This window comes from Melopsittacus undulatus, chromosome 10, assembly GCF_012275295.1.
Source record: "Melopsittacus undulatus isolate bMelUnd1 chromosome 10, bMelUnd1.mat.Z, whole genome shotgun sequence".
NCBI classification, from domain to species: Eukaryota; Metazoa; Chordata; class Aves; order Psittaciformes; family Psittaculidae; genus Melopsittacus; species Melopsittacus undulatus.
In genome coordinates, this window is record NC_047536.1 from 18,555,980 (window position 1) to 18,581,021 (window position 25,042).

The 25,042-nt window shown below is 52.0% G+C and overlaps 1 protein-coding gene across 2 annotated transcripts; it reads right to left on the reverse strand.

Moving 5' to 3' along the window:
- Positions 1–250: 250 nt before the first annotated feature.
- Positions 251–17,546, reverse strand: LOC101872185 (LON peptidase N-terminal domain and RING finger protein 1-like). 2 transcript variants are annotated; one of them, XM_031047355.2, is made up of 12 exons: positions 16,963–17,546; positions 13,773–13,891; positions 13,136–13,195; positions 12,203–12,331; positions 11,679–11,814; positions 10,829–10,919; positions 9,106–9,220; positions 8,382–8,503; positions 7,845–8,003; positions 6,795–6,957; positions 6,563–6,709; positions 251–2,840 (listed from the first exon to the last, which is right to left on the reverse strand). In XM_031047355.2, the coding sequence occupies exons 1-12, from the start codon at positions 17,342–17,344 to the stop codon at positions 2,739–2,741; spliced, it is 1,725 nt and encodes a 574-aa protein (XP_030903215.2). In that variant the 5' UTR covers positions 17,345–17,546; the 3' UTR covers positions 251–2,738. The 2 variants fall into 2 exon arrangements, with proteins under 2 accessions (XP_030903215.2, XP_030903214.2); XM_031047354.2 differs by lacking the exon at positions 251–2,840 and adding an exon at positions 2,861–5,151 and having other exon boundaries at positions 16,963–17,545.
- Positions 17,547–25,042: the final 7,496 nt, after the last annotated feature.

Sequence of the window (25,042 nt, forward strand, 5' to 3'; positions counted from 1 at the left end):
ATTGTACAGAGCTGGGGCTGCATTTGTTAACGGATGAGCTTTAATACTTGCAAGAAGTGAAATTCTTGAGACACAAGGAGCTAAAATAACCATTCCTTGCCCTGCCTGTTTACCTTCTGATTGTCACTGACTGCTGCCTTTGCACATTCCTGGGTGCTTGAAAAGGGGAGAGCAGATCTATGCCCTGTAATTTAATACACCAAACATAGTGGCTTAATTGCAATCCCCATAAGCCAGCCACACAAAACTCTACAGAAATTCAATTCATTTATTTCAATTTGCACAAGTCTCCCTCTCAGACTGTAATTAATGAAGGGAAACAATTAAGGTAAACACGGCACAGCTGAGAGGGCTGTCCTTGCTAAAAGTCATGTTTTGGTTTAATAATGTCGTATTTATAGAAGTTCTGTGTTTTTAACAAGTTTTCTATTTCCTTGATGTTTAATTAGTCTTTCCTGGTCTGAATTGGTTTTGTGAAGTCAGAATTCAATAGGGAAGCAGGAAGGGACAGAATCAGGATGGACATGGCTGTTGGCACAGGTTTAGATAAGGGGCCACACTCTGTCTTCCCAAGGAGGACAAGCAGGTCCCACTCCAACTGCTCCAGTGGCTTTGAGTCACTTTTTTCATCATTTCTCATTTGCCAGCTTTGAATACACCCCGTGGGTGAGTTTTCTTGGAAGCGATGGCACATCTGTCTTCATCACTTTCCTTTGGAGAGCAGGAACAATACAATCCGTCTTTCATTGCACCAACTGGTATTGCTAAAGGGTGGGAAAAACCAGGTGCTGGTTTCCTCCTTTTTCTTCCCACCTTCATTAACCTTAAGATGGACTGTGTTCCTCTCCCATCCGAGCCTGGCTCTGCTGCAGAAGATCTGAGCTCAAACGATCCCGTGTTGATTTTTCCTCATGTACCGGCTGGTCTAATTTGTTTGGAAATGTACCATTTGTTAAAGAAAGATGAGGCACAGCCTGACACCTGCTGTATTAATTACTTGCCTCTTCAGCTAATTGCTTGCCCACACTATCAAGTGAGGGAAGTTGTCACCAATGCCTCACGTGTAAGATGCTGGATGGGAAGGGAGGAAATGGTGCTGTTGGAAAGGTCAGGATTTGGGATGATGGAAGCAGGGCCAGTGCTAGTGCTGGTTTACACCTCTCCAGGGATGTAAAAGCCATGTGCAGGATGTGTCCCAGCATCTACAGGAGTGGTGACTGGATGGGGTGGGAAGAACGACACATTTGGAGAGTGGTCCCCTGCCCACCAGAGACATTGCTGGGTGATCCCAGGCAGCTTGTTGCCTTTTCCCACCCCCTGTTGTAGCCTGTAAAATCCAGAAAAGGATATAGACGTCCATCTGGAAAGCTCCAATGAGGAGTGTTGTATAAAGGCCAGAAGTCATTACTAAGTGTTGTTGGGATGCACATGGGAGGAGTGCAAAAAGAGATGGAAAAATACAGGGAGGAAACAAATCCAAGCAGCAGAAACCAAAGCACGGTCAGGACATCCCATGCTGCGGGGTAGAGTGGATCATCTCCCCTCAGGTCCTGATTACCACCAAGAAGCCTATGTAGAGTTGCACTCATCTCCCCATAGCTCTGGCTGCTGATCTGGGGTGAAGCTGCCATGCACACTGCAACGAAGTCTAGGGCAGGGGGGCTGCAGGTGCCCATAGCTGCCAGCTGCAGCTGTGTCAGCCTGCTCCAGATCCAGCCTCTCTGCAGGCTCATAAAGGAGGACAAGGAGAAGCAGGAGCCCTTGGAGGTGAGGAAGTTACCAGATCTTTCCCAACTGCCCCCAGCTGCTCATCCCAGCATCCAAGGGGCTGCCTTCACAAGGGGTCATGGGATGCTGTTCTGTTCCAGATGTGTGCTGGACCCAACAACGGTTGCTTCTTCTCACACCTTTGAACTGAGGGCCATGCCCAGCAGGGTGGCTGAAGAACAATGGGGAGGAGGACACCCCCAGCTGCCCCAGTCCCCTGTTCCAGTCCCAAAACAGCAATCAAGACCTTGTCCTGAATGGAGAGAGGATTCCCCAGCACAGACCCTGTGCATGCTTGGGTAAATCAAAGTGGTTTCAAGTGGCACGGGTCCTCAGCTTCACTTCTGTGCTCTGGGCAGCCTGGCTGGGGCCAGCAGGGCTGCTTTTGGGGCTAGGGGTGAGAAAAGTATGGCCAAGGCTCTGGAAGCTGCTGGTGCTGCACATCCCCTCGGCTGTGCCTTCCTTCTCGCCTGCACTCAGCCTCTTCCTGACATCTAGTGGAAGCAGGGCAGCACGGCAAAGGGAGCTGATGCCAGGTCCAGACTCCCGGAGAGCTGTCCTGGCAGGACACCCTGTGCGCAGGGTTGAAGACCATCCCCTCTTCATCCAGGGCCACCCTCTCATTTTACAGCCCGTGCACGCATTGTCCCTCATCCCTAATGCTAGCTGCCAAATGGAAACCTGCTCCCAGCTCGCAGCCCTCTGCCCATGGCTGCAAAGGCAGAGCAGGGACAAGACACTCTCCACACCACTGGAGGGATGGACACCCTCTAGCATCATCCCTCACTGATCAGTCTCTGCCAGGCTGGTCGCTGTGTTCCCATCCTTCTCCAAAGCCTTTAGCCACAATGATGGGCAGGAACTAGACCCTCCTGCCTTGTTTTACATGCTCACTTTCTGAGAGCAAAACCACCTCATTATTCTGCTTTGTTGCCACCTGCCTCTGCTGGACTGTGTTCGCTGTGTCTATCTCACTTGCTGTTTGAAGGCCAGGGTGTCACCACTCCACGTGTCCCCAGATCTCTCTGGTGATGCCCAAGCACCTTCCTTGATGAGCAGTTAAAGTTAAAAACCTGCAACAAACCACCACCAGCAACACAAAAAAAAGTCTTTATTTCAATGATCAGGAAGAAAATTTAATTCTAAGAATGACAATATTAATACAAACCCCTAAGGTGTTACAAGCAAACTGCAGTGATTTGCACAAGTCCCTTCCCTTCTTCACAGGCAGATGTGGCTCTGGCCCCCAGTGTGGACACTGTGCAGACCCACGCTTCTCCCCTGCATCCCTAATGCCACCCCCTTGCTGGAGGGACCCACAGAAGTCCAGGAAGTTCCCACAAGTGGGGAAAAGGTAGGTGAGGTGCTTGGGATGGGGGGAGCCACTGGGTGAGCTCACATTGAAGCCACAGCATAGAAAGGCACTTCCCAAATGCCAAAGGCACCCTGCCACCTGCATGTACGTGCCCAGGATTCCAAAGCATCCCTCCATGCCTAGCCTCATCCAATATCCTGGAGATACAGCCTCTTGAGGGAATCATGGTGCCCCAGAGACAAAGTAGGAGAGGACATGGCTTAAAGGTAGAGGAGCAAATCCAACTGTGAATTGCCCTCAGCTGCCTTATGCTCACTGTGGTCCCTGGGGAGCTCTGCTCTCTGGCTGTTGCTCTGGGGAGGCACTTTACAGGAAAGAAGGGAATGGGACCTCTTGTTCCTGGAGAGAACAGGACAGGGAAAGGTGGTGGCACTGGGCAGAGACCTCCAGAGCTGTGTCCAGAGCCTCCTGCCCCAGCAACACACGCAGTAAGGAGCATTGTATTCACAGCCTGATTTTCTCTCCCACACGCAGGTCCAACAGCACACTTAGTTCCTAGATGGGGTGTGGAGCCTTTGAGAGAAGCAGGGATAAAACTCTGGAAGCAATGTTAATCCAATGACTGAGTGGATGCCATTCCTAAAATTCAACCCAAACCCACTGAAATTACGGATGTGAGACAAAAATCTCAAACCTTCAGGATTTCCATGGAGGAAAGCCCAGTCTGTCCAGGGGAATAATCTTCCCTATGGTTAGAGACAAGCAGAAGAGAGGCACTTGCAGACAGGCACTTTCTCCCCTGACAAGGCGCTCAGTCACTGGTCCTACCCTCTCCCTGCCTCTCCAGAGGTTCAGCTCCCTTTAACTTCACTCTGTGCTCTTCTGGGGGATCCTGAACTGTTCTGGGTCCCAAGTGCAAGGATTTGGTCCTGATATCCCCTGAGGAGGCAGGAAGTTTACAAGAAACACTGAACACGGGGAAAACTGCAGTAGTCAAGGAGCAGAAAGCCTCACAAAATCACTGCCAGGTTCACATCCCTTGTGTCATAGGCTCCTTCCAGCCCGCAGGTCCAAATATGGAACCTGAACTCAGCCAGGCCTGGGAACAGTAGCCTTTAGGTGGAGGAAAAAGCACCAATGCTGCCAAATTATCCCCCTTCCCACAGCACTTCACAGCAGTGGAGCTGGCAGTCAGGGAAGCAGCCAGGAGCCTCCAGCACGGCTCCAGGGCCAGCACACTCAGCACAGCAAACATAGCACAGCACCAAGCAGAGCAGTGGGAAGGGAATGCCCAGACCCAGATACATTTGGAAAGCAGCATCTCCTTGCTGTGTGACATGGAGGTGGGTCAGAGCAGGACCATGAGTTTCAGGTGGTTTAATGTAACCTTTCTTCTTGTTTAAATAGAAATGAAGTCGAAGTTGTAAGTGGTGGCATGAGAAAGCCATCACGACATCCCTGCCTCCTGGTGCCACCTCTCCCAAGCTTCTAAATTTGCTACATGGAGCTGGACCAGCTATCAAAAACTCCTATGTTGTTCTTCAAAGGAGAGCCAAAACTGAGGCTATCGTGGCACTCAGTCCTCTGCCCTAAGGATAATCCTTAGCACCAAATCAGCTCTAGAAGTGATTTTCGTTCCCGAGACACAACCAATCTTTCCATCCCAGGCCCCACTTTGGCAGCATGGCACTGCCATGCACCAAGCAGCTCCTGGAGGCAGCATGGACAGTGCAGTGTCACTGTAGCACAGCATCACTGCTGATGCAGCACCAGCCCCACCGAGCCAGGCAGAGGGTGCCCAGCTCATCACCAAGGCCACTTTTGGAGGGGCTCAACCACACTTAAACACGTAAGAATCCCTTGGGAGGGCTCTCCCAGAGCCGGGGGGCTCAGACATGGCCCCGGGTGCTGCCCTCGGGGGGCTGCTGCAGCAGCATGGCCAGGATGCGCTGCAGCTGCATGAGGCGGGCACGCAGGGACGTGCTGGAGAAGAGGTTCAGCTGGTAGGACGGGTCAAGGGGCAGGATGGAGATGAGCCACCAGCACCACGTTGGGCCATCTGCTGAGGCCTGGAGGAGAGAAGGAGAGAGCCTCGCATCAGGAATTGCAAGGCAGATGCATGTCCTTTGGGCACCATCGCTTATGGGAAACAGTTGCTCTTGATAGGATAGGAGTGCCAGCTTTAGCTAAGGTATTCCTCCAAACAGCTCCATTGTCTAACCAGGCTCCAAACTGCTGGATAAACCAACTCAATTTCCAGACAAGGGAGTCTCCAGACACAGATGTAACCAGGAAAAAGTCTATACTAAAGAGACAACAAAATATCTCATGCATTTCCTTGTTTAAAGCAATGCTTTTTGGAAGCACAGGCAGAATCCTGCATAGTTGGTGTCTCTGGGGGTATTTGCCATATCATTACTCAGCAAAGCAAAGTGCAGGCCAGAAAACTGTCCAGTGCTTTTGTAAACTGGCTTTCTTAAAACCTGATCCAAATCAACAGGGAAATGCTCCACTCAGCTGAGGGAGGAAGATCAGTGCTGTTATTTTGAGCACAGCATTGATCTGACTGCTGGCCAGGACAGTCTTAGCCAGGGACAAGGCAGCAAGAGATATTTCCGGATGATCCAGACAGGAAACACTTTCTTAAAGGAGTGAAAACTGAATTTAGGTTGTTTTTTTCCCCTCCAAAATCTGAACTTGTCAGAGCAATTTAATAAGCAAACTGCACCCTGCCCTCTTAGTTCCTCACCTCTGGCCAGCTATGGCTGTCTCAAAGGAACACAGTGAGAAAGGAGACTGCAGATTCACTGAGCTGTGGGGTTTCTTTGCCTGTTTGTTTGTTTGGTGTTTTCGAATCCAAACAGTTCAATTTCTCAGTTCTCATTTAGGAAAAGACCCTGGGAAAGCTTTTAAAACTCAGTGCCTGGTTTCCAAGAGAAGTTTAAACCCATAAAGAAACATTAACCAGTTTGAACAAACACGCCCTATATCTCTCTGAGTGAGAGATGCTGTAGCTGGTAGCAGGAGTGAAAAATAGGGTTGGTTTTGCTTATCTTACAATAGAATCATGGAATGGTTTGGGTTGGAAAGGACCTTCAAGCTCATCCAGTTCCAACCCCTGCCATGGGCAGGGATACCTTCCACTGGAGCAGCTTGCTCCAAGCCCCTGGGTCCAACCTGGCCTTGAACGCTGCCAGGGATGGAGCACCCACCACTTCTCTGGGCACCCTGTGCAAGTGTCTTACCACCCTCACAGGGAAGGACTTTTATCCTAATGTCTAACCTCAATCTCCTTCTGTCAGTTTAAAGCCATTTCCCCTTGCCCTGTCACTATATGTCTCTGTAAAAAGTCCCTCACAACATTTCTTGTATCTTGTTGGTAAACTGAGCAGGGAAGCAGAATAACTGGCGCAGGAACCTGCTTCAGAGGCTTTCATGCTACCTGCTCTATTTAGCGAACCCCTTCCCTTGGGGCATTACCTGGATATCTTCCTCCTTCTCCGGCAGCGGTCCATGCTGCATCAAAATGTGCCTGGAGGCAAGATCTTGGTGTTCACAGAACTGCTGAGCCAAGCGGTAGGTGCTTTCGTGCAGGCGATGCAGCTCCTGCAGCTCCTCCCCAGCCACCTGCATATGGAGGGAAGAGGAGAAGGTGTCCATGGGGATGCTCTTTCCCACCACAGCAGTGGCTTTTGCCCTGCTCTGCCCTCACCTTCCTGTCCTCCAGGTACTCGATGTCAGCAGTGTTGTAGCCGTCCCTGTGCCCACGGCTCAGCACCCGGAACCGCCGCCGGCCGATGGTGTCCACCAAGGACCTGCCGTCCGCCAGCAGCTCAATCTGCCGTATCTCCAACATGCAGCCGTAGTCAGCAAAACTGGAGGGAAGCAGGGAGATAAAAGAGGAGTGAGCTGGGGTACCAGTTGTGAGAGAGGTGCTCTAGTGAAGGCACCACCCTCAAGGGAGGGAAAAACATAAGAACTAGCTGGCAGGAGGGGGAAATGTTGGAGTTACCACTTGCTGCTGAAAGGGCAGGAGTAGTGAGCACACCACCTGCACTCCCTCGGATCTGCCATATAGCAAAAGGGCTGAAGTCCCCATACTGCCCTGATGTACTGTGACCCTGACATCTGTGGCATCTGCATCCCTTGCAAAGACATCCTCCCAAAGCCCAGAAAATGTTATTTATCTCATTTCACTTGAACAGGACTGTAGCACAGGGAGGATATGGCACGTAAATACATGTATTTAACAGAGTATTTGGGTTAGGAGTCTGAAGACTGAACCCATCCAAGACCTGGATGCCATAAGGAACATAATGGCCACACTGCATCAAACAAAAGCTCATTTAACCCAGTCCCTTTCACAGCTTGTTAAGGGCAAAGTATGAGAAATGTGGCAGTTTTCAAGTGCTCACTAAGAGGAGCTGAAGGTCACAGCCAGGGAACCATGCAGCTGAGACATCCTGAGACACAAGCTGGTCCTACACCACTGTATTCAACAGCAAGTGTTGGTTATGCCCAGCTCCAGCACTAGACTCACTCCTTGCCATGGCTGTGATGATGCTGTGAGGCAGTGAGGTCCCATTTCTCTCGACTGCGTGGTGAATACACAACTTCCCTGCTGGGTTTATCAGTGGGGTGCAGTGGGATAGGAACCCAGCTCCTTCTCTTTGAACCCCTTGGGATTTTAGATACTTGGGGCTGGGGCAGAGAGGGGTAAATCAGCTGGGGCAGAGGGAAGCCACCTTGCCCCAGAGCTCACCTTTTCCCATGTTCATATATACACATCCCAAACCTCCTCGTGCCGGTCTCCTGGCACCGCCGGATCATAAGGCGGTAGCGAGGCTCGAAGACATGCAGAGGGCAGGCAATGCCAGGGAAGGACATCGTGCACACAAAGATGGGGATGTTCTTGGTCAGGCTGAGGGACGGGAGGAGAGATCACTATGAAAGCTCCTGGATTAAACCCCATCCCAAGGGCTGCTCCCACAAACCACCTGTGTCCTTTACCCCAAGGAGTGATTCTCTGGAGCAGAGCAACACCAAAGCTTCCACTTGGCTTACCAAGAACCCAAGGACAAACTCTGCCCACAAAACAGCCCCTTGCAGAGATGTTCTCTCATCCCAGGTGCCCCATGGGGCACATCTGCATCCACCCAACCCTGCTGTGATATGGTCCTAGAGGTTGGACAGACATCACTTGAGCAGAGCCAAGCCAAAGCAATGGTATGTGTGAGGACAGACCCCTCAGACCCCCGTGCATGCATGCACATGCACAGTGGAGCAGGTTCCTGCTTACTTGGAGAGCTCTGCCATCTCAGCCCGGTGCAGGTCCCTGCGCTCAGCCAGCTCAGTGGGGAAGGTGGCCAGTATGATGTCCTGCAGCAGCACAGTGGGGCTGTAGCTTCCAGCCTTCAGGTACTAGAGAAATGAGACCCAGAAATAGGCTGGAGAAGAGCAGGGGGGGAGCCCTGAAGTTGAATCAGACTCACTTTTATTAGAGCTGAGGGTAATTTTAGATCAGAGAAAGTCAGGGATAAAACCTATCAGTGGATGTCAAGCCATCAAGCAGGACACGATGTCAGCTCCACTGAGACCTCCAGACAAAGCTCAGAGCTAGGGCCTATCCAATGCAATGTCCTGTCTCTGACAGTGATGCAGTCCTTGTATGACAACCTAATTTCCCTGATGATCTCATCCGAATCCCTCTTCATTAAAGATTAAATCAAATCTCCAGGCCATCAGGTTTTCCATGCATTTCCATTTTTAAAAGTAATTAGCATTCATTTTTTTCCTTCTCTCTTTCTCCCTCTACCTCTCTGTCCTGTTTACAATCTCACTAAATCACTGTTGCATCTTCTGGAAATTAATCTCCTGGTCTTAATTATCAACAGTCTCGTGATTCCCATGTGAGTGGCACGGATACCTCTGTGCCAGGGAGCTGCCAACAGAAGAGCATTGCTCCTTCCCACCCCAATCCTGGCTCTCCCTGGGGCTCCATCCCACGGGACACATGGCCTTACCTCCCTCAGGCTCTGTTTGCAGAGGGGGCAGTTGGGCCGGTGGTCCAGGCAGCGCTCAAGGCACTCCTTGCAGAAGGTGTGCCCACACGGCGTCGTCACCGGCTCAAAGAACATCCTGCAAAGGCACCGGGGTCAAGGGACCACAGAGAGGACGTGGGGCAAAGAGCACAGGTAAAGGCCAGCAGAGACCTGTTCACAGGGCTGGGTGCCCTCAAAGCTGTTGTTCCCCATGCCTGGCTCAGCACCTTGCTTTGGAAACCCTGGCTGGTCTCAGCCCCTGGTGCAGGGATCCCACAGAGTGCTCAGGGACTTGAGAAGCCCAGGCTGGTGCTGCAAGGGCAGAGCAGGACAGGGTGGGCAGAGCTGTGGGTGCAGCTTCTGGCTATCTCGCTTTGTGCCTGCATCTTCCTTGATTCACCTTGCTGAAAGCAAGAGATTTTGCTTCCAGCAGGAACAAGACATTTCCCATGTCCCCTCCTACCATTCCAAGGGAAATCTGCTGCCTTCACCAGCCCTCTCCACTAAAGACAGCGATACTGCAGGGATGCAACACCATGAAAGCTATCTCACACTGTGTTTTCCAAGCTCCGGCAGCCCATGGTTGTGAAACTCACCTTCACTACAGCTGCATTAGCTAAGCTTCGCTTGTAGCTCCTGTTAATTAAGTGTAAAGGTTGCTACCTGGCTTATTCCTTTAATTAGCAGTCTGGGCTCAGACTGGGGGACTTGCACAACAATAAAAGATAAGTTCCAGGCCTGAGCACTGCTTCCCATCCCTGCAGGGTCCCCATGGAACTCAGTACACACACAGCACCCCCTTCTGCAGCTCCCCAGACACACAGGGATGTGTAGCCCAAAAAGCAGTGCTGGGAAAGTGCCCCCTTCTTCCCTGCCCCGAGAGCAGAGCCAACAGCAAGCTCTCGGGTTGCTCACAGGTAGTTCCAGGATCAGAAGTGAAATGAAGGTCTTGGGAAAGCCATGCTCAGCACTGAGCCCTGACTCCTCCTCAACATCGGTTCCCTGTTCTCTGAAGAGACCTAAATTCACCTGATGCAGATCAGATACAGCTTTGATCTCCCTCTCTGCTGGGCCATTCTCCCATGCCGTGCCCAGACCTGGAAAAAGCTGCCATACAGGAGACCTTGACCGTCTTGCACATCCAATGATGCAACCTCCAGCCTCTGCCAGCAGGCACTTGCACAGCTGCTTGAGGTCCTGGGACATGCCAGAAATAACAGCCTGGTTTGAGCACGCCCTGTGGCAGCACCCAGGCCTGAGTCAGCAGACAGACACCCGCCCTACCCTGTCCCCTTTTCCACCACCAGCAGGCACATCCCTGGGAAATGCTTCCCTTTGAGTCTGTAACATCCCCATCATGGATAATATTTCCCTGGGGCAGCACCTTCCTGTTCCAGCTTCCATTTACAAAGAGCAACCATCACCTTCAGTCTTTGACCTCACTGAACATCCCCACCTACACACCAAAGTCTCAAGCAGTACAGACCTAATGATTCTGACCCTGAGACTGGGCAACCTGAGCTCTTACAGCTTGGCAAGGCAGGGCATGCCCATGCCTCCCCCTCTTATCTCTACTGAAACCTGTGTCTCAGCATAACTGGGGAATGAGTTTGCTATTAAGATGTGAAGACAGACCCACACCAGGAAAGAAAACCCAGAAGGTATTAATTCATCACCCTAAAAGCTCTTCTGCTGGAGAACTCACCGCATGCAGAGGGAGCACTCCACGTCAGATACACTCAACAGCTCCCAGCAGGGCTGGGCTGTTTCTTCTGCTGTTGTTTCTTCTTTGTTATCTAAAGTCAAAAGAGAAGGAAAGAAAGAGAAGGAGAGAGAAGATTTCAATACTGAAAATTGATCTTTGCTTTCTGATCTTGTCCTAAGGTGTAAGTAGACTGCCACACAAAGTAAAGTTAAAAACAAAACTGCCAAAACGTGGCATAAATCCCTCTATTAACCCATCTGGGTTCATCTATAACTCTTACACCACTGGGTCTCATAGTACTTGGAAGAGGAAGGTGGTGTCTCCCTACCCCTGTTTGCAGGCAGGGAAACTGAGGCACTGGGAGGTGAAGTAGCCTAAGAAACTCCCAGATGGATGTCTCTGGAGACCTCATGAGTCATCACCACCACTTTATGCAAAGCCAGGTATGTGGCAACCATCTGGCTGGAAGCTGATGGCACATTCATATCAATGGAGGTGCCACTTCCCATAATGCACATCCCTCACAAGGGCATTTAATCCAAATCTGAACCCAACTAAACCCATGAGAACCAAAAGAAGCCTTTCCCTGACTCCACACAGGGAACAAGTGACATCTGGCTTTAGCAAGAACTTTTCACCAAGCTAGACCCAGAAGTTTGCTCAACACAGGATCCTCCTCACATGCATGAAGAGCAGTGAACGTGCTGCCCAGAACTGCCCCATTGTGTACCCTGGGATGTCAGCTCACTGAGCTGGCACACAGCATGAACACTAACCTTTCAATGTCAAAATGGATTTTAAACAAGTATTTTGCATGAGATGAGATTCTGGTACCTTTGATGACACTCACCTACCAACCACCGCCCCTGCCTCTCTGCTGAAGTCTCTGGTTCTTCCTGTTGCTCCAGCTGGGAAAGAGTGGCTGTCCCCTGGCTGTGCTCAGACTGAGCATCCCCTTTGCCATCTGCTGGCTCTCCCTCCTGATCCTAGGCACAACAAAGATGAAATTGAGTCCATTAAAAATGATGGTTTGGGGTTACTTTTCCTGAATGCAGTGTGACTTGGGTGTTCAAACATGAGAATCTAAAATCTTAGCAGAAGTATTGCAGACTAAAACTGGGAGAGGAATGGAGACAGAAAGCACCTCTTCTGTTTCCCCAGTCCCCACAGCACCAGCTCCACTGGTGTCATTGCTCTCCCACCTTCCACTACCTGCAGCTTCTCATCCCAGTATGCATCCACTTGCATACAGCTATGGTCCTGCACTGCCTCTCCTTATCACACTTCCTTTTCCATCATTAGAAAACCCCAATTTGGGATGTCCCAGAGGGACATTAAGTCCCATTGCAGACTGAGATCATTGCAGGCTCTTACCTGAGCTTCTCCAGAAGATGGGAGCACAGGGCTCCTTCCATTGACCTGGGGACCTGTTGAGCCCTGATGAGCATCACCCAAGCATGCAGCAGCCATGTGTGCCTGGGGAGCATCCTCTTGCATTAGGATCTGCAAGGAAAAAAGCAGGGCTTAGGGAGTGCTGGGAGAAGGAAGCAGGGAGGTGGATGTGCTGCTAGGCTCTGTCTTTCCCCAAAGCAGCCTCCTGTTCACCACAGGACATGTCAGGGTTTCTTGTTTTAGCACTGGCTGAGTTCTGTGTCAAACAAATGCCTTGGCAGAACATAAGGAAGAAAGCAGCACAAGGCAGCGAACAAAACGGTGCATTATAAGCCTGGGAGCCATGTTCTCCATCACCCACAGACAGCAGGAAGGGAGTGAGCTGTGGGGGTACAAGGTCATTCCTCATGCCCCTCTCCTTTCCCTACTGGAGGGCAAGAGTCCACTCATGGCATGAAGCCTCCATGCTGGGGATGCTGCCAGAGGCCACATCAGTGATAGTGATTTTGGTACATAGATGGCGCTCACCTGAAATCATCTGCAGAAAAAACATTGGCTCTGCGCTGCCAGCTTTTGGCTGGTGCTTTGCCTTGGGTGACTACTGAGGCTGCCTCAAAGCCCACCTCATGCCATGTGTCAGCATCTACACCCCGCAAAAACTGAGACTTGTAGGTATGGACTGAAGAAGGGGGGTTTTCATGGATGAGCCTGCATTGGAGCAATGGGAAGGCTCCTGGACCAGGACCCAATGTCCCTTGATGTCACCCAGAGTAGCACAACCATGACTGATGTGAGTCCTTCAGAAGACATGGGTGATGTGAAGGCACAGGACCCCACCACAGTACCCCTCACCTTCTCCATCTCCTTCTGAGAAGGGTGGAAATGGGGATTGAGTGCCAGGCAGTGCTCCCATACCTGCAGGGCTTCAGCTCTCTGCCCCATCTCCAGAAGCACCTTCCCTTTCCTGAAGAAGCCCTACAGAGCAGAGAAAACCGGTGGTGATGAGACAGTGACCAGCTAAGCACATACCCCTTCAACCCTGAGGGAATCTCCCTCCAGCCTCCTCCCATCCTGAGCCCAAGCACCCGGACACGCTGCTGCTCCCATGCTCAGACTTGTCTAAAAATTACAGGAACCCATAAAATGGGACTCTCCCAAAGTGCAGCAGTTGCAAAAGCCAAGGAAACAAACCCTGCAGAGACCCACAGAGGGAAGCAAGGGCTCTGCCTTTGAAGATACGAAACAATTACCAACAAGTGCTTCACATAACAGCAAATGAGTTCCCAGGGCTGATTTCTCCAAGGTCAGCTCAGCCTTTGTCCAACACTTCCTTGAGTCCCAGCTGCAATCCTATGCACCACCATAGCTATGTGCTCTGTGAGCAAGGATGGACATGGCACCAGACCTGGATTTGCAACATGATGGGACTGGCAAGTGTGTTTCTGAGCAGGGTGAATCCAATGGCTTGAATTCAGGAAAGGGGGAAACTGCTCCCATGCAGTCAGATTCGGCTCCAAGTGCAGCCAGTCAAAGGGGTCTTCTCACTGCTCACCTCATGGTTTCCAGGCTCAGCCTTGCACACAGCATCCAAGTCCTCCAGTGCCTGCGTGTGCTGCCCCAATGCTGCAAATGCTTCTGCCCGGCACAGCCGCAGGGAGCTGGCATCTGGGGCTGGAAAGAAAAATGTTACCACTCATGAGGAATCCATGGTGAGGCAGCAGGGCTGGAGATGCCACTGTGGTGCTACAACCCCTGGTCACACTGAGCACAGCCAGCTCTGGCACTTCTCTTTGGCAGCAGTCACTGCCCTCATAAGGCTCTGCAAGGAAGTTATTTCCCCTTAATGTAAGTTTTAAACTCTTTAAGGCTCTTCCCTTTGTTTTTCCCCATCTCACCCAAATGCCATTAGCCAAGGGGCCCTACCGCTGCCTTGGGGCTCAGCCCTGCTGGGATCTGGGCTCTCATTCATCCTTTTGGGATGCAGCAAAATACCAATACGTGTAATCCTTATAGGGGCTGTTGCCACAGGAGGCTTTACAATGTGATTCACCCAGCAGAGCCACAATAACACATTATCAAACAAGCCTGCAATTACCAAGACCTGAATTCCTGCATCTCCAGGGAGCTCTCCTGGACCCACCTGGATGTAATCCCAGGGCAGAGGAGAAAGTAGAAGAGTTCAAGGATCTGCTCCCACTGCATGACTCGTGTTTTCCAAGAAAAGGCTGAGACTTCCAAGAATGGAGGAAGGGAACTGAGCATCCAGTTCCTCACCAGTGCGATGTCACTGATGAGATCTCAGTGGTGGTGACATGACCACAACACCCCAACTGTCACACTGCTGAGCACCCCACATGCTTCTGCCTGCTCCTAGTAACAGGCATTGAGTTCTCTCCTGCTTCAGGGAAACCCCATAAAGACCTTCCTTCCTACCAGCACTGCCAGGAGGAGCATTGGGGTGGGGGATGTCAGGGAGTACAAGCAAGCAGCACCACAAAACCCCACATGGAGTAACCAGGTGTGGTAATGTTTGTGGGTTTGAACTGCAGAGATTCCCAGACCCACCCCATTATATCACAGCTTGCCACGGAGGTGACCTACATCCAGTGCTGTGCTGGCTTTTCAGCTAAGGCAATGGGGCTGTGCACCCAGCCCTGCCCACACCACTGCCTGCATCCACTGTCACCATTCCCAGGCACCTATCATGTCTTATGCAGGAGGAAGCTCTCCCATGGCTATTGCCTCCTCGTCCCCTGTGCTCAGCTTGGAAGCATGAGGAGACCTTGGTCTCTGCCTGGTGCCACCATAACACAGACAACATCAGCACCAAGGCTGCACTGGTCACACTGATCTGTGCAGCAGAGCAACACCTGATCCCTCAGAGCTTATCTTCCTTTATAATGTTAGCTGGGACCTTATGGGTCTGGTCAGGTCAGGAAACATGGGAACTCGCTGCTCAGTATCCTGTCCCAAACACACATACAGAGATGAAATATTCCACCCTCTAATAACAGGAAAGGATGAACAAATGGGTACAAAGTCTAGAGGCTTATTTTCCACGTGGGCAAACCCATGCTATATGGACAATAAAGCAACTGATTTGGCAAAAAAAGATGTGTAAACAGGGGCTATGAATTCTGCATTTCTCTTCTGCTGCAGCTGGTTTTGGTCTATGATATCATTAGACATGAGGGACGTGAGCCAGCTGGCAGCCCAGGCAGCTGATGAGTGACTGATAGCACTCGCCAGTCTCCTGGCTCCAGGCATGTCAGGAGGCCTCCTGTGTTACGTGTTACAGGGCATTTTTTTTGTTCACTTATTAAAAACAGAAGATAAAAAGTTGACAATTTACTTTCTCCCAAGCAAAAAGAGAGCTGCTGTGCATGGAGGGCTGAGCAGGGCACTGCAAACCGGCCCATCATGCGATGCTCAGCCACATTCCTGTGGGTTAAACATTTATCAGTGGCTCTGTTTGAAAGCAAAGGGAGCCTGTAAGAAGCTGTGGGCTGCAGGAGTTGGAAAACACATCCCAAAAGCACCACCCACGTGGCTGAGCCTGAGCAGCATCAGCAAGTGTGGGTTTATGAGAGCTGGGGCTGGGATTGCCATTTCCTCCTTGCCCTGAAGCTGGACTTCCCCCTGTTCTTCAGGGAATGGAGCATTCACGGGAGGCTGAGGACAAAGCTGGCAATGTTTCCTCTTTATACTCACAGAGGCTTTTTAAAAAGAGATCTATAATTGTACACGCCAATCAGACAAAAGCCTGGCGATAAAGAAGGAAAACAGCACTGGAGAACTGAGCACATGCATCTGAGTTGAAGGATGAGGGTGCAGGGTATGAGACAGATGTCTCAGGAGGTTGCATAAAGGGACCTCCTTTCTGCTGCCAACATGGGGATGGGCCAGCCAGCTCAGCCCTTTGGTTCCAGCATACCCTGAACCTCTGGCACTTGTCTTGTAGCAGGTGATGAATAAATGTCTGCGCTGCAGGAGCAGAGATGACTGCTGTCATAGAAACGCCAGTGAGGAAAGGACCTTCTGCCTCCGTCCTGCTCCAGACGCATTGTATAACTCTTTTTATTTAAGCATTACTCTCCAAGGAATCCACTTACAGCCACATATTAAAGCAGATCAGCCTCCTCTGGGCCCGATCCTGGCCCTGCAGGCAAATGACTCTCCAGAGCTGGCCACAGAAAGGGGCTGGGGCTGCTCTGCACCATGGAGCTCAGCCAAGGCTGTGTCCTTGCCAGGCTCTGGGGGCAAGGACATGTCTGTTTCAGACTGGAAAAGTCCCAACCACTTTATGTAATGGCCATCCCCTGGGCAGAGCTTTTCCTCTGACCCTGAAATATTGCTGTGTGAGAAGATGCAAGAAGCTGCTGCTCTTTCCTCTCCAGCCACTTGCTAACACCAGAAGCATGTGGCCGATGGGACAAAGGCTCCGTGTCCTGCCTGTGGCCCTGGCAGGCAGGATGAGCAGCACGGCCTGCCCAGCCACCTACCCTGGGACACCTTTAGACATGAGAGAGATGCCTAGTTACTGGATCCTCCCTCCTAGTCCTGACTTTCCAACACTTCCAGCTTCCCAGGTCTCCCAGCTCTGGACCATGCCGGCTCAGAGGGCACTATGGCTGTGGCACAGAGTGCATTGGTACCCACTTGCTCCCCCATCCCAGTCCGAGCATCCTCAGCCGAGCCCCGCGCCCCAAACCCGGCAACCCCTCGGTCCCGGTGGTGCTTACCCAGCTCGACCCCTCTCTGCGCCATCCTCAGCGCTTCCCGCACGTCCCCACGCCTGACGCGGTCCCGGACGCGGGCCGCCAGCCCGGCCAGCCGGCTCTCCAGGGGCACGCACTTCTCCAGGAGGCCGCAGAGCACCACGCTGCTCCTCGCCGCCCCGACGCCCAGCAGCTTCAGCCTCTCCTGGCACAGCGGGCAGTGGGCCCCCCCGAGGCACCCCTTGCAGACAGTGTGCCCGCAGGACACGGTCACCGGCTCCCACAGCAGGAGGAGGCAGGACGGGCAGCGCAGCACGTCCATGCCCCTGCTCCCGGGGCCGAGGGGCTGCCGGACGGGGCTGCATCCCCGGGGCGGAGGGGCCGTGTTTTCGGGGCCGTGGCTCATCGCTGAGGCCGAAGAGAGGGAACTGCCCTCAGGACGAGTGGGGCCCGCACACCCCAACCGCTGCCGGGTCCCCGCGCATCGCCTCGCTCCGCTCCGCTCCGCCCCGCTCAGCCCATCCTCCCCGGGGCTCCCGCCCCGTCCGGCCGGCGGAGGGCTGCGGGGCCCGGCGTGGTGCAGCCCGTCCCGCCGGGGCAGGCCCCCCCCCGGCCACAACCGACGGGGGGTGCCGGAGCTGCGGGGGCCGCTATTGGCTGCGCCGCCGCCCCGCCCCGGTCGCGTTTCGTAACGGAGCCTGCGGTACCGGGCGCTCTGCGGAGCAGGGTCGGTGCGGGCCCGGGCGGGGTGTGGGGACGGGCGAGGCTGCCGGACGGGCATGGGCTGTCGAGCACCGCCCAGGGCACGCGGGGCCTCCGAGCAGCCGGGCTGCTGGGGACAAGTTGGGGTACTCGGGGGTGAAGCCATGCGGGGTTGCTGGAGACCCCTCCGGACCAGCAGGGGTGCAGGCTCCGGGGGGATCTGGGGCACTCTGAAGCAGTACGAGGCTGTAAAATGCCAAGGGAGGCTTTTGGGGTGCCAGGAAGTTTTGGAGTGCTTCCGGGGCTATCCTGGGGGAAACGGGGTGCTCTAGGGTGGGGACAAGAGGGTGGGATCCTTCAGAGCAGCTGGAGCACAGGATACACGGGAGCAAGGGGAGCTGGGCAGCCATCGAGAGAGAAGGGTGCCTCAGCTAGCTGAGGCTCTGCAGAGCAGGACTGGGGTGCAGGTTGTTGGGGTGCCCCAGAGCAGCTAAGGCTGGTGAGGCTGGGGTGCACCAAGTGTCCTCTTTTGGACCCCACCATGCAGACCCATCAGGACAGGATGTTTGGGGGAAAAGGGGTGTCCCTCCAGTGTAGGGGGGGGAACTGCATCTCCCTCAGATGCTATACTTATACAGAATTGAATGAGTTTGGACCTGTATGGGGTCAGTCCCCAACAGGATGGGCTCTGTGTCCCAAAAGAGATTCATCCCCTTGCCACACAGCCACACAGCAAGGGGCCAGCAGCTCTCGCGTAGCAGGTGCTGGGAAAACCAGCTGCAATCTGCCAACTCCAGAGCTTAGCAGATCAGAGTTTATATAAGAATGATGCACATTACACAAGGGCTCTTTGTGTGTCTCCAAAAAAATAAACCAAACCCATGTACGCACTGGAAGGGATGGTCTGGGAGGGAGATAACTGGTGGGACATAAGTGCTGGTGAAACCCATGCCTCACTAAGGGAGTGGCTGGTGAAGTTTTAGGCTATAGAGCAGGTTTTGTTTCAAAATCCACTGTAGTTATATTAAACAGCTTATGAGTGGTGTTAAAAGCCCAACAGTTAGTGTTTTGTGTAGGCTTGGTAGGTTTTATATATTCCTCCATTATCTTTTTAAGTGATCCCTTCATACTGGAGAAATCTCAGGCAATATTTAGCAGCACAGCCCTGAACACCTCCTGCGTGTGGCATTAAGGACGGTGGTTGCCCAGGAGGTTTGTGGGGCTGTCGGGGACTCTGCCCCATGGGGAACATTTTGCATGTTCCCATTGCAGGATCAGTCTTTGGTTACCCTCCCAGAGGGACCTGCCACATCGCTTTCCCCAGCAGTTGTCCCATGGGCATTTCTCAGACGAGCAAGTCTCATTCACATCCAATACGGTCCTCTCATGATTTAGTTCTCACCATGGCTGGTTTTTCCACCAAAACCTGCCTATTCACTAAAACAAGATTGTCACCAGGGAGCCTTCACCCCTCTCACCTCTAGACTTCCCCCCAAGGACACATTCATGGCTCCTGAGCTGTGAAATAAGGGTGATTTTAGCTTCTGTGGCCAACTTTGCAGCGATGCACTTGAAAAGGGCTCCTATAACCTGTTTGTGCTGCTCAGGGTGGGAGCAGCCAGTGTCAGGTGAGGAGCAAGGCATCTTCCATCACTCCAGCAGACACCGGGCTGCTCCCTGGGACCTGTTTTGTGTTTTTCCCCACCTCCTGATTCACTCCACAACCATCCTCACGTGTGTGGGCTCTCCAGCGCCCATAAGCAGTGAGGAGGATGTGCTGCCTTTGCATAATGTGTTAGAAATCAACCAACCAGGACACATACGTCCATTGAAAACCAGGCTTCATTAGCACCAGGGCAAGAACAATTTGTTTTCTTCATTCCACCCAGAGCTGAGCTGGTTCTGAGCTCCGGCTTCTTTCTCTTGTCCCTGGTGTGTTTGTGCTGACTCGGTACATAACTGCAACAAACATAAAGCTTTAAATGCTAAGTGCTAACCCTTCTGCTGGCCAGATGAGGACTCCACGCTTTGTGTAACACAGAACAGATCGCACTGTGCTCAGAGCTATTTGCAAAGCACAATAGGATTTAGTTTATATAATTTATTTCCACTTTAAAGGTGGGAAATAGCCCAGGTCAATGCAGAGTGAGGAGTTCAGGTGTTGCTGCAAGCGAAACCAGCTCCTCTGGCTCCCAGCCACAGGCACCATTTGTGCACCTCATTAATGTGGTCCAGGCTGCTGACAGCACAACATGGGGATAGGGGATTCACACAGGCTGCTCAGTGCATAAATCTTTGTTGCAGGCACTGACATTTGATTTTGACACACTGGGGATTAAGGAGTGGCTCAAAGGTGACAACACTTCCCCAGTGGTGCCCTTTTATTGTCCAGAGATTCCCATATGCTCCTTAGGGTGCTTCCAAAGGCATCACAAGTGTTTGCTGAGCAGCAGCTTGCACCCTGAATGTCGTGACCCCTTTTGCACACAGCTATACCCGCTCTGCAACCCAGCTCCTGCCAGGGTGAGCCTGTCACCATCAGACCTGAAAGTCCTGTTGCACAGAGGTAAAACAAGTTTTCCTGTTTCAAAGGCAGCTGCAGGAGGAAAATGTTGGCATCCCACATGAGGATCCCACATCAGCAAGGGCCCCTCAGGGCTGATGCTGTCATGATTGTGTAAGAGCCAGTGCAGCCTCCTGGGTGACCAGGCAAAGAGCCAAGGTCAAATCCAGCCTCAGCCCCTGTGCAGACCCACTCGTGACCACGTGGTTTACATCACCCTTTTGCTGCTTGTCTGCAAGCCTCCAGAGTTGGCATAGGGAACCATTTTTACATCTCAGTACGTGCAAATAGCATGCAGGGAGTTATCTGCATCATACCCCTCCCAGCCTGTCAACAAACACATCAGCTTCCTGCAATTTTTGCTTTCTTTGCATCATGGTATTTCTAGATCCAGGATGTTATTCAACCACCCCGTTTCTCTTTGCCACACATAGTTCAAAGCCAGTCCTGGGAGCAAAGCAAAAGGAAGTGGAAGCAGGTGGTGTGGGAGACACTTCATCTGAACTCACAGCTCGCCTTTTATAACAAGCATTGTTTCTTTCAGGTCTCTGTGCAACAAGGGGAGCTGCTCCATACCTGGTTTTCTCTTGGGCAGAGGCAAGCAGATTGCCACACTGCTCCTTGGTGTTTGGTATTCCAGGTCTGTGCTGGGCTGACTAGGTGTGGGGAAGGCAGCAATCATATCAATTACATGGTGTGGTCCCTGTGTCCTGAAACTGCTGCTTGACAGCTCGGAGAGGCCCTGACTGCCTTGGGAAGGAGGAGCAGATGTGAACAGGGTTGGGGAATTAAAGAAAACATGAATATTTTGCTTTAAAGAAAACTTTAATATTTTCCCTTCTGAGTCATGCAGGCCTTGCCTGAGGCATCGTCATCGTTCCTAGAGAAATGAGTTGACTGCCACGTGGACTGGCAGGACACAGAGCTGCAATGTAACGTTCTCTCATGCTCATGTAACTGGGCTGATGCCTGAACTCCTGGAAACTGGAGAGTCACAATGGGACAGCCCAGATCCATATCTGGCTCATTTTACTGAGAGAAACATCTTGGCAAAGAGTTTGGCAGAACATAACACTCGGTCTTGGGAGTAAGTCCCACACAAAATGCATGGAGATATCTTTTTCCATGGGTCATGTACAAGCCACATACCCCTGAGATGGGAGAACAGCTAAAAGCAAAGTCAGAATTGTCCCCATTATCCAGGGGGAATCCCTAGGATAGGTGACAAGACCATGGTCTGTGGTGCAGGATGCTATATGCTTGCCTTGATGCTTTGCAGTTGTTTTATCTGTGTTTCAAGGGCAGCTGAAGATGCCCCATCTGTAGGGGATCCCATGCAGGGACCTGAAGTCAGCACAGCTTGTTCAGCACCATCTAATCCTAGGGTGCATAAGGACATGGATAACGTAACCAAGTGATTAGGGGAGGAAAAGCCTTAAGGAGCCCACTCTGAAGACATAACTCCATCTCTACACTGCAGCAAGCTCCACCACTTCCTAGAGGGTTGGTGTCCCTAGGGAGCTGTGTCCTTGTGGATCAGGTCACATCACTCCGGAATGAGAGAGCTGATGTATAACCCCCCATCACTACAGGGCCAGACAAAGGCCACCGGCTTCACAAGCTTCTGGGTGCCACATGCCTAACCTGAGACATATGTCCAGGGGTGATGCTGTGGTGACCCCTCACTGCAGCGCAGGGGCTCACCAGGCTGCCCTACCCTGCCCTGCTCATTCACCAGCCAGTGTGGCCTTGGCTCCTTGCCGCAGCAAGAAGTGAGTACATGCCACCTCCCTCATTCCTTCCTTTTCTTCCTTTTCCTGTTGGGCTCCCACCCACCTGATGGAGATGCCAGCAGGGCTGGCGGGGACCCAGCGCTGCCTTTTTGCTTTGCCAAAGAGGCTACAAGTGGCAGCAGGTGAACTCTACAGATGGCAGGGTCTGCTCTGTAGTGATGCCTCTATCCTGCCATGGGCAGGTCAGGTGCAGGGTCCAGCTTGTCCCACTTATCTCACACCATAGTGGGTCCCAGGAGGGTGGCAGCTGCTGGGGAGGCCTGGCTCCCCTTCATGGAGCAAATCTGCTGGTGATAGAGGGGTTGTCTGGATGCAGGGAAGTACGGGCACCGTGAGGTCCTGCAACTGAGCATCTGCTCCATGAGTACTCTCTTCCCCAGTGGCCATGAGCTGCTGGGTGAATGCTTGCCCTAAATACACTGCTTTGGGGGCTGCAGATCTTTCCCCTGCTCTCTGCCTTTGGTGTTGGCTCCTGTACAGATGTTTTTCCAGATGAGCTTTTGTGACCACTTTCCACTGACCTGCTTTTCATTCCTTCAGCTCCAGAATCTCCACCACCAGCAGCATAATAATTCAGTGCTCTTCTTCATGAGGACATCTTGCAAAACCAGTGGCTCAGATCCCAGCTAAGACCCATATCTGACCATGAAGGAGACTTGGGGAGCAATGCTCCGGGTGTTCCAACAGCCTCATTTCCCACAGCCAGCCAGTGTGAAGCCCTAACCACAGACACTGGACTAATTTCAGACAGGATGAGCAGGGCTGTGTCTCATAATTGTGGCTGGAAGGAACCACAGTGAAGGTTCCATTCAACCCTAACCATTCTATGGTTCCATATCCATCTGCCTGTGGGCTCCTTGGCTGGCTGCAGCAGCAGTGGCCTGGGCAGAGCTCTCTGCTCGACATGCAGGAGTACTTCTGGCTGTGCCTTTCTCCTGTCATGGGCTGTTTCTCCTCCAGCTCTCGCTGCACTTTGGACAGCAGGTGAATGTGTTTGGGTGAGTGAGTCATTGCCCCAGTGCACCCTTTCATAATGCACAGACGTCACAGCTCCTAAAGAGGTCAGCAGATCTGTCACCCAGAAACCTGTCCTGGTGGATCTGCCAGAGACACTGCAGGTTTTCCTTGGCAGCAAGCCTGGCACCGTTTCTGTGTGGATTTTAGGAATGGGAGGTTTGGAGAGTAAAGAGCCTGCTCTGCTCTTCTGAAAGAGCAAGTGCAGGAGTCCTGGAAAGGTCTACAGGAGAGAGAAAGGTGTTGTGGAAGTTGTGTATCCTTAGAGTCATTTTAATGTGAATGGATCGCAGGCAGCTCAGTGACTAAAGCTCTGCTGTAACATTAGCTTTTCGAAGGAAGGGACAGGTTGTAGGAGGATGCAGCACAGTGTGAGTGCTCTGCAGGCAGCAGGGGCAGAAACAGGGATTTATCCTCCAGAAGCACCCTCCACTTGCAAGACTCAAGTTCTCTTTGGTTTTTGGTTTCCTTATTATTCAGCACAAAAATAGAGGAGTCATTTCATAGGAACCCTCTGCCTGGCACTCTGCAGGGATTAGTGGATCATAAGCAGGGCTGCAGGAATCAGCTTGTCTGGGAAAGTCAGGATTTCTGTTTCCATTTCTTAGTGGAATGAAAAAGCAGCTTAAAATTTTCCATGGAGAAGACCTCTTGGGAACAGAGGAAAGATTTCCTTTTGATCTCTACCTTAGCGAGGCTTGTTTCCCTAATAGGACTCTTTACATAACAAAGCCTCTAGATGCAAGATGAGAAAAAACATTGCAAAAATAAAGGTCCAACCTTTCTGTTCTGAAATTGTTGACATTTATAGAAAAAATGCCTCTATTTGGGGCACTTCTGCATGAAATAGCATGGAAATCAGTTCTTTATATCTAAGCTCTACTGGCATGTCTGCTGCTATGAAGCCCCAGACATGCCGTGCAGGGTTCCTGCAGGTACTGATGCTGTGAGCAGGACCAGCCAAGGTTATTATATAAAGAGGAACAATTGATGTAAACAAGACTTAAGTAATTCCACGGCTGCCAGTTTCTCTTGCGGGTCCTCTTTTCCTACTCCACCCCTCCAGGGCCTGACACAATGGGTGTTCAGCACAGCTCTGTTCTCACTTTGCTCCCAGCCAGCTCAAAGCACAGCAGCCCAAAGGAGCCCCAGACTGAACCTTGCAGGTGCTTCAGGCAAATGGGGCGGTTGAACACCCCGATGAAGGCAGACCTCGTGCCCAGCAGTGCTTGGGATGCTGCTGGCTGTCACGTCTGTGGGCAAACAGCTGTCTTGGCACACCGAGGTCATGCTGGTGGACACGTCCTGCAGGATAGCCACTGTCCCCCTGTGACTGAGGGTTCTCAGCATCCCCAAAAGCCAAATGTTCCACTTTTACTTTTTGCCTCCTCCACTAAGTGTTTTTAGAGTCCAAATCCACATGGCTGGCACCAATAGTCATGCTGGATACCCATTCATGCCACCTGGTTTCAAGCCAGGGCTGCAACACAATGAGGACTTGGGGACACCAGAAATGGCTTTCACCCCCACAGCTTTCTGGGGAGCCTTGAGCACTTCAAGTCAAGGCATCGCAAGGGTGCAGAAGGGGAGCAAGCTATGTGAGGATGAGGTAGGACAGAACGTCTCTTGTGCCACAGGGATCTGGCTGCACACTTATTTGCTTAGCACAGTGACCTGAAGCAGGTACCATAGAACTTAAACAGCAACCAGAACTTTACTTGGCCCAGCAGTTTGGGGTGCACCCAGCGCCAGTGCTGAGGCCATAAAGATGCTGAGATTTGGTGCAGTGTGAGGTCACGCTGGTAGAGTCAGCTGCAGAGACAGCCTTTTGCCCTTCAGCCACTTTGGGAGCTGGGGCACAAGGTACAGAGGACAACGTTAAGGTTTTTAGCCTGTCATCAGCTGAAAAGCAGTCTCACTCCAGTGAGATGCAACACCTACCAGCTCCAGCTGAACATCTACAGGCCTGCTTGGCCTCAAAAAACAGAGCCTGGCACAGTATGTTTGAACAGTTTCCAACCTTTAACTTAAA